Source organism: Arachis ipaensis, chromosome B03, assembly GCF_000816755.2.
Source record: "Arachis ipaensis cultivar K30076 chromosome B03, Araip1.1, whole genome shotgun sequence".
NCBI lineage: Eukaryota > Viridiplantae > Streptophyta > Magnoliopsida > Fabales > Fabaceae > Arachis > Arachis ipaensis.
In genome coordinates, this window is record NC_029787.2 from 120447978 (window position 1) to 120457164 (window position 9187).

The 9187-nt window shown below is 32.7% G+C and overlaps 1 protein-coding gene and 1 long non-coding RNA gene across 3 annotated transcripts in view; both read right to left on the reverse strand.

The window, feature by feature from the left end:
* LOC107631216 (mitochondrial arginine transporter BAC1) overlaps nucleotides 1–490 on the reverse strand; it is a 4521-nt gene extending 4031 nt beyond the window's left edge. For both annotated transcript variants that reach the window (XM_021119478.1, XM_016334582.2), the window contains exon 1: nucleotides 96–490. In XM_021119478.1, coding sequence (XP_020975137.1) covers nucleotides 96–218 — 123 coding nt within the window. In that variant the 5' untranslated portion in view covers nucleotides 219–490. The remainder of the gene's footprint in view (nucleotides 1–95) is intronic.
* On the reverse strand, nucleotides 7363–7730 carry LOC110269816. The gene is made up of 2 exons (XR_002358576.1): nucleotides 7691–7730; nucleotides 7363–7609 (listed from the first exon to the last, which is right to left on the reverse strand). It is a non-coding gene; the product is annotated as an uncharacterized LOC110269816 (long non-coding RNA).

A 9187-nucleotide genomic window follows, 5' to 3' on the forward strand; every position in this document is an offset into this window, starting at 1 on the left:
AGTTGATGAATTGAAAATCTTTCGATATTGATTATGCATTCAAATTGAAACCAGGCACCACAAGCACACAAAATAAATAAATAATAAAAAGAAACCTTGACGGTGTCAAATGGATGGCCAATGGCAACAGTGGCAACGCCAGCGATCAAACCTGCCACATATTCCTTGTACCCTGAAGCTGAAGTTGAAGTTGTGGTTGAAGTTGAAATCTCCTCCATTTCTCTCTAACCTGATGTGGATTTGTGAGCTACGTGTTACGAACTATCATGCCGTGTAGTCAATTAGTGTACGCAATCCATCGTCTTGATTGTCGGAATCCTCGACTGACTGCCACAGTGTGTAAGGCGTTAAGGAGGGGCGGCGCGGCGGTCGTCGGTGAGACGTTAAGGTTTGGACGCCGACCACAGAGCTTGATGGATGCCTCTCTTCTCCCTAAGCATTAGTCCCCGGCTCCCCGCTTTGAGAACCACTCACAATTATTGATGTTCTCACTATTTTTGTTAAGAGAACAATGTTAAGTAATTAACTTTTTTATCAGTTAATTTTAAAAAATTATTTTATTTGTTTTAAATTTTTAATAAAAAATTATATATCTTAAATTATAAATTATAAAATAAATTTAAATTATTAATAGAAAACTTCTAATTTTTGTTGTGCAGAAATTATTTTTAATATAAAAATAGAGATAGTATTTTGGTTGAATTTTAATATTTAAAATATATTAGAGTATTGTGGAAATCATTTAATACGCTCTACGTGTTGTAATACGTTTCACGTGTTGGCTAATATATTGCCACATGTCTAACACGCTTTTATATGTTGGTTAAGATACTGTCACGTGTTCAACACGTCCCCACGTGTTACAATACGCGCCCACGTATTAATTTTTTTCTACAAAATCCACCCATCTATAATTACACCAAATAATCTCATTTCCAAAAAAAATATCAGCCTTTGTTGTAGTAGCGGTGTTTTTCTTCTCCTGCGACATTATTTTTATTTTTTTATTATTGCTTTAATGTGTTTTATTTTGATTATATTTTATTGTCGATGTTTCTATTTTCTTTTCTTTTTGATTACGTTGTCGCTGGTTTCATTTTTTTTCGTTCTCACCTCTCTGTTCTTGGAATTTTTGTAAGTGATTATCAATAAAAAAATTAGTTCATTAATAAATTTTGATTATCGTTTAATTGCTGCAATTAATTATAACTATTTATTATTTTTATTGAATTGATTTATTTATTCATTTTTAGTTTTTATACCAAAAATTAAATTTAACAAGATAATTATAATTTTTTTAATAAAAATATCTATCTATAGTTTTAATTTTTTTCAAGATGTTTGTGAGGGCAAGTGCCCCTGTCTTGTTCTTGAATCTGTGCCTGTCCATAGTCCAATGCCCCAATCTGTATTTCACGAGTCTTTACATTTGATTGACATATTTAATCCTATAAAAGTAACAACTATCATCTTTTACACAAAAATAGATTTATATACTATAAAATTCCACAATGATTTCTAATTAAAAAAATTAGAAGTAGTAATTAAATCTATTCACACTAATTACGGTTACTTCTAATCTCATCGTAACCTTCTAATATCCGGTCTTTCTCTCACTGCTGCAGCCTCAGCTGCACTATTCCAACCCCACCCGCCGACCGTGCCGCCGCCGTCGACACCACCGAAGCAGCACCTTGTGCCGCTGTCGCTGCACCCCGTAGACTAGGCGAATTCAAACAAATCCACATATGTGGCTCTCCCCTTGTCGCTGCACCCGTACTGCCGCAACATCACTAGCGTCGTTGCACCCCTGTTGACTGTTCCGACACCACCGAAGCATCATTTCGTGCAGCTATGCATCCGTAGCCGAGGCGGTTTCCAACAGACTCAGTTACATGCTTCTCCCCTTGTCGTTGCATCCCGCACTGCCGCAGCATCACCTGCGTATTGTAACCCCCTTCCGGACCGTGTCGACGCCGACGCTGGCTTTTGCTGATACCACCGAAACTTCGCGTAATCGTTGATGGTTGCCGCTATGGGTGAAATAATTGGTACTACACCATCATCATTAATCATTGACAACTCTACTCTTTCTAATAGTAAGTGCACTGTACTGGATAACAGTCCAACCAGGTAAGGAGAAAAAAGGTTTATTTTAAATGCGGATGTTTAGTTTCAAATGGATGGGATGGTTATTTTTGGTACAAATGGATTATTTTATTATATTTTAGTAAATTATTAGCTCTTATCACTACTAAATCAAGCCATATTTTTATGCTTCTTTGTTTGTTGTGTTGAGATCTTAAATTATATTTTAAATTAATGTAGAATTTGTCTTTGCTTATTGATTTTTTTGTAGCATTGATGGTTAATATAAATTGAGAGTAGTAACAATTTTGATGAAAGTTATACAGTAACAATAATTTTTTTGTTTGAATTGAAAACCGTTACAATTGGTTAAATATTTTGATTTGAAGGTAACGTTTAGGAGATTTAATAATAAATATTTTAGGATAGTTGTTTGTTGTTTGATTCTTCTATATGATTCAGTCTGTCTTATTTTGTGTTTATTTGATTTTTGTTGGTCGTATCTTAGGGATTTATATTGCTGATATTTATATCATAGTACTATATCTCACTTAGTTTCTTTGGTTGGCTTTTTTTGTTTGTGTTCGATTGTAGGTCGTGGAAGTGAAGGACGTGACTGAGTTAGAAATTGATGAGATGGAACTTGGTCATATTGTTAGATTGGATTTAGTTTACCATTCACTTAATTTAAGTATGCTTGGAGTTGTTGCAGTTAAATATAAGTGATTAAGTTATAACAGACATGTTATACGTCGCTAAATCCTACTTAATTATGTTATATTCCATAATGTAAATTTATCACAAAGTGTAAATTTTTTTCATTTATAAAATATATGCCGTTAGTATCATGAATATGTGATTAAGGAGAAGTTTAACCCAAAAGCGTTACAAGTTGTGGTCAATGACGAATATTTCAGATGTTCATTTCACTATGTTGATAGATGATTATTTTTATTCATACATGGATGGTTATTTAAGTAACCACATGTAAAATATATTAAATGTTCAATTTACTAGGTGTGCAGATGATTGTTTTAATTAATAATTGGATAGTTATTTTATTGGATTTGGTTTAAGTATAAACAGTTAACAAATGCGGGATTTTCAGTTCTCTGTGTAACCGGATGGTTATTTTATATATTACGTGGATGGTTGTTTTGTTGGACTTGAAGATTATTAAACAAGGAGAATTGAGATATCATCACCTTATGATTATTAACAGAAAAGATATTTTCCCATTCTAAGTAACTTCCTACCTAAGACAAACTAATGTTCATTCTTAATATAACTGTTAGGCATTATAAATGTTCTAAGAACATACATTAAATGTTTTCAAAAGTGATAACATGCTAATGACATATTATGCCCATGATATAATAAATGTTTCCAAAAATATTTTTAAAAGTTTATTTTTATTAAAAAATATTAAAAAAATGTTTTTTTCTCTTTTAAATATATTTATTCTTAAAATAAAATATAAGAAAATTATTTATTTATTTATTTATTTTTGTAGATCCGCGGATATGCAGATACCTACATAAAATCCGCAATCCAATCCTATTAGTGTGCGAATTCGGTCTGAAGAAAATTATTTATTTATTTATTTATTTTTGTAGATCCGCGAATATGTAGATACCTACATAAAATCCGTAATCTTATCATATAAGTGTGCAGGTCAGATCCGATCCGATAGCCTTGCGAATCGGATCCATATCCGTAATTTTCGGATCGAATTCGGATAAATACCGTGGATATGCGGTTCCGATCCGATCCATGAACACCCCTATGTTTAATGTTAAAAGAATACTAGAAGTTTATCTAACTACTCAACAACAACCAACTTATTTACGTGAGAACGGTTCTACGAGTTCAACTAATAAGTCATCGGTTAAACCAATAAATTAGTAAAACTATATAGTATATTAGTTATATAATTTTTGCTTAATGTCCAAAAAAGTTTAAAAAATTGTATTTAAAAAAAAAACACTAGAAGTTCATCTAACTATTTAAACAACTAGTAAGTCGTTAACAACTCGACGCTAAGCTCATGAGCTCGAAGCAACTTTTGAGCTTTCACTAAGTCGAACTTGTTCTTGGTTTGGTTCGGCTTAACTTTACTTACTTAGCCTAATACAACCTTTATTATTAGTCTTTCATGTCCAAGCAATCGACTTATATTGTGAGCTTTTAATAAGTTAAAGTTGAGTTTGGTCTGGACTAACTTAGCTTGAATTACTTCTAACTTTAATTATCAAATTTTTAGAGCTATTAGTCCGAACTTATCAATGTAATCCGCACGCTTTTACAGTACACCATGAAAATGTACACGAGTCATCTACTAGGTCAGTAGTATAAATATTTATTTTTTTGTTAAATTAAGAAGTTTTAAGTATAAGTATTGTTGAAATAAATACAAAAGTACTTGTATTTAGGAAAGAAGTTATAAATAGAAAGTTATAAAATTTTTTTAAAACGTTTGATCTTTAAAATATTGATATAATTTTATTTATTATTAATCTATAATGATAATTACAAATATGGAAAATCAAAGGATTAAATGATGCAAATTTATTGATAATAAATAACATTACGTTGCCACGAGTTATAGCTCAAATGGCATAATCTCTCTATCAAAATTAGTTTTATTTGCTTATTTCATTTTATTTTGGGGGTCAAGGACCCAGCAAAGAATAAAATCTAATTACTAAATAGAGCCTCTCACTCTTATAGAAGAAACTTAAAAAACGTGAAGACAAAATAGATCATGTCCAAGATCTTTAATAATTGATGCGAGAATAGAAGGAGAAATGAAAAGCACCGCAACCATAGAAAAAGCCGGCGTGGAAGATGGCGATGACGATGCAGCAACTCATCATCGTCATGATGCATGCGCTGTCAGGTAATTACAACGTTTCATCTCCTTTAATGACGCATTCACATTCTACATAAAACATATTTTATGATATTTTCTTTAAGAGAAGAATAAGGAAAACAGGTATCTTAGGAAGAAAACATGGCCACCAACACTATTCTTTTCCTTTTAAATATAGTAGAAGTAGATAAAAACCAAGAAACACCCACTGTTTGAATTGTGATGTTATTATATCTTCCCAATTTGCACCTCTAAGCTAGGAATCATAAGCTACCTGTGAAGCTTTAAATTTTGTATGTTTTGTTTTACTTCTATTAATATAAAATATAAATGATAAAAGATAAAAAAAAAACTGCTTCCAAAGCTTGTTTTCAAAACTCTATCTTCCTATTTATTTCCTCTTCTAATTATCTAATAGGACTATCTGCCTCAAACATGCACTATACAGTGATTTGAATATGTTCAACTGAGCATATTTGATAGACAAAATAAAAAATGGTTGATTTTTTTGGAAACATAAATTAAAATTGTAAACCTGTAAAATACAAACGAATTACACAATTTTTATAGCCAATGGCGGAGCTTGAAAATTTTTTTTGGAGGACCATATTATAATTTTTATTATTCTAAAAATAAAATAATGCATAAAACTATATGAGAAGCTAAATATAATTTAGTGTTAATTCTATAATGATATTGAATTTGTAACGTTGATTTAAAGATATGCCACTTGTTGTTGATTTAAAAATATGCTATTTGTTATGTCAAATATGATAGAATAAAAAGTTTGAAAGAATGGTGAAGATAGACATAAAACTCAGATACATAAGTTGAAAGTATATCAATTTAATCAAACAAGCTAATTTTATTTTCTTTAAAGTAGAATTGCTGATATTTTTACAAAAACTTTGGGGGCCATGGCCCCCTTGCCCACACAAAGCTCCGCCATTACTCATAGCATTGTTTGTAAAATCCATGAAGTTTCATGTCTCACTATGTTAGATACCAATAGAACAATAATGGAGAATTGCAATTGCTGCATATAATTACCAAATTGGCATGAATCTTAACTACACCAACATGCTTGTAGCATAGCACTTCATTCTTATGTCATGGATCACCACAATAAGAAGCTATAGGAAACTACTTTCATATCATAAATAACTATGTTAGCGATGCATACAACATAGGGAAAAGCTCAGTATACAAGCGATTAGGGCTTGTAACTATTACAAGTTCATTAACGCCTAATCCACTAAAACGCGTTGCAACTCCTACGTCACTTACACGCGCTATACAAAGATCCCGCGTTTGTATAACTACCAAATTTAAAAGATTTGTTTCCTTCTTTGTTTTCCTTCTTTCCAAATTTCATCGTTCTTCTTCTCGCGCGTCTTCCCCTGGTTTTTCGATCGTTCTTTTCTTCTCCTTTCTCATTGGTTTGTTCTTCGTCATTGACGTTAGTTCTTCTCTCTGTAACTCCAGCTTCGTTTTCTTTTCGATTTTCTGGTTTCTGAAATCAAAGTTTGAACTCGTTTTGAAGATAATAGATGATTCAACCTCAGATTGTCAGCTGAATCAGGGCGAAGTGGAGCACAAATAGGAAGGAAAACGAGATTCAGAATCAATTGATTACATGTAGCAAAGAGGAAAAATAAAACCCTCATAGCAAAGACTCATTTGATAGGAATTAGAATGATTTTCTGCTAAATTTTGGTCTTGTGGACAACAAGTGGCTTTCAGGTAGTGTTGGGTTAAAATCTGCAGCAGAGGTGTAAATTTAATTTTTTATCGGGTGTATTTATAGTCTGTGTTTGGGTGTATTATGCAGATCTCTATGCAGACCGTCATATATGGGTTCCAATCTATTTGGAATTCTGGATCACCACTTCATATTATAGTACCTGTAAATCAGACATTTTGAATACACCAGAGAGAGTTTAATTAATTTTGGTCTTGTGGACAACAAGTGGCCTTCAGGTAGTGTTGGGTTAAAATCTGCAGCAGAGGTGTAAATTTAATTTTTTATCGGGTGTATTTATAGTCTGTGTTTGGGTGTATTATGCAGATCTCTATGCAGACCGTCATATATGGGTTCCAATCTATCTGGATCACCACTTCATATTATAGTACCTATAAATCAGACATTTTGAATACACCAGAGAGAGTTTAATTAATTTTGGTCTTGTGGACAACAAGTGGCTTTCTGGTAGTGTTGGGTTAAAATCTGCAGCAGAGGTGTAAATTTAATTTTTTATCGGGTATATTTATAGTCTGTGTTTGGGTGTATTATGCAGATCTCTATGCAAACCGTCATATATGGGTTCCAATCTATTTGGAATTCTGGATCACCACTTCATATTATAGTACCTATAAATCAGACATTTTGAATACACCAGAGAGAGTTTAATTATGGAAAAAAAATTTACTTATAATTGGATCAAATATATTTACACCATGTGTTCAATTTCTTACAAGAGTATATAACAGTTACATTAATCAGTGACAATATCATTAGAATCTATCTGACAAAATGGACTCAATAACAATGAGGATGGCCTGGACAGTCTTATTGCATCACTTCTCCTCGCTCATATTTCTGAATTTCTCACTCAACAGATGGGTTGCACACTTTAGGTCCTTGATTTGCTGTAAACAAAGCAAAATTAGAGTTAGATATATTTCTATTATGAAAAACTGATTTGATCGAAGACATATATTTGTTCTTACATTTTTTTCAGCTTGGTTTCTGCCTGCCATTTTTTCTGAAATGAAAAATACACCCATAGATATGAGTCAGATACACCCATAGATATGAGTCAGATACACCCATAGATATCAGTCAGATATCACTCAAATACACCCAAATGATTACAGAAATACACCTAAAGGATTACAGAAAATACACCCAAACGGTTACAAGAATTCACCCAAACCAAAATTCGTTGAAGTACATCTTATGCATAATTCAGAACTCTTTCTCTTTCTCCTCCTCATCTTCTGCTGCTTCTTCTTCTTCAAAAACGATTTTACCATAAAAAATCGAAAAAAAAGAGAAAACAGAGAGAAAAGACGTAAATGAAGAAGAAGAAAAAGAGGAAAACGAGGAAGAAGAACGTGCAGAAACGAAAGAAAAGGAGAAGAAGAAGAGTAAGAGGAAGAAGAACGTGCAGCAAGAAGAAGAAAAAGAATTTTAGAAACCATGAAAATCGAAAAAAAAAACGAAGAAGAAGAAGAATAAGAAGAAGAAGAAGAAGAAGAAGAAGAAGAAGAGGAAGAGGAAGAGGAAGAAGACGAAGACGAAGAAGAAGAAGAAGAGAAGAAGAAGAAGAGGAACCGTTTGAGTGGGGCGCGTGTAGTTACGCTCCATTTAAAATGAGTTAATGCGCGTGTTAATGAAGTTTGGGCTGATAACTTGTAAAACTTGTACGGCCTTTTTACTTGTATGTGTAGCAGGCTCCTACAACATATTGCTATGTGAAATTGAAGGTTAGGGCTTCTTCTATAATTCTGTTTTATGTCACTTTGTCCCTCTGACATGAATATAGCATACAACTCTCGAATCACAAATAAACAGAACAAAAAAATTGAATGAAATCAATGAAAGAAAGGAATACAACAGATTCATACAAAGGAGTGGAGGAATACAACAAGAACATAAAAGGAACAAAAAAATAAAATCAATGAAGCAATTTCATATCTGAGTCTGAGACTCCATTGTTACTCTGGAAGTGGAGGATGAAAGAGGAGACGGAGCACTACGGCGCTGATGACCACTTGACGAGAGAAGAGGAGACGGGGAGGGAGAGCCTACGAACGACGCTGGGAGATGGATTGGACGGCAACGACGATGGCTCGGCTAAGACCAACAGAGAGTAGAGTAGGTGGTGGTGAGTTAACAGGAAAAGGAATTAGAAATTAGGGTGACATTGAGTTTATTTACCGTGTGGTGAGTTTGGGGGTGGGGCTGAATTCAGAGTTTGGTGAATTTAGGGTTTTATTAGTTGAATTTAAAAAATATTTATGGTAATCATAAAAAAATAATAATTACTATTAAACTTCCATGTGGGGTATATTTATAATTTATATTTTGTGTCTATTAAAAAAGTTCAAAAGGCTTGAGCTTACTAAAAACAGATCCTATTTTTCTCTCTCTCTCTCTTACTTCTCAATTGACTCGTTTTTTTTTTAAAATTTTTTTATATGAGACTCGAACCCGTTGACTCG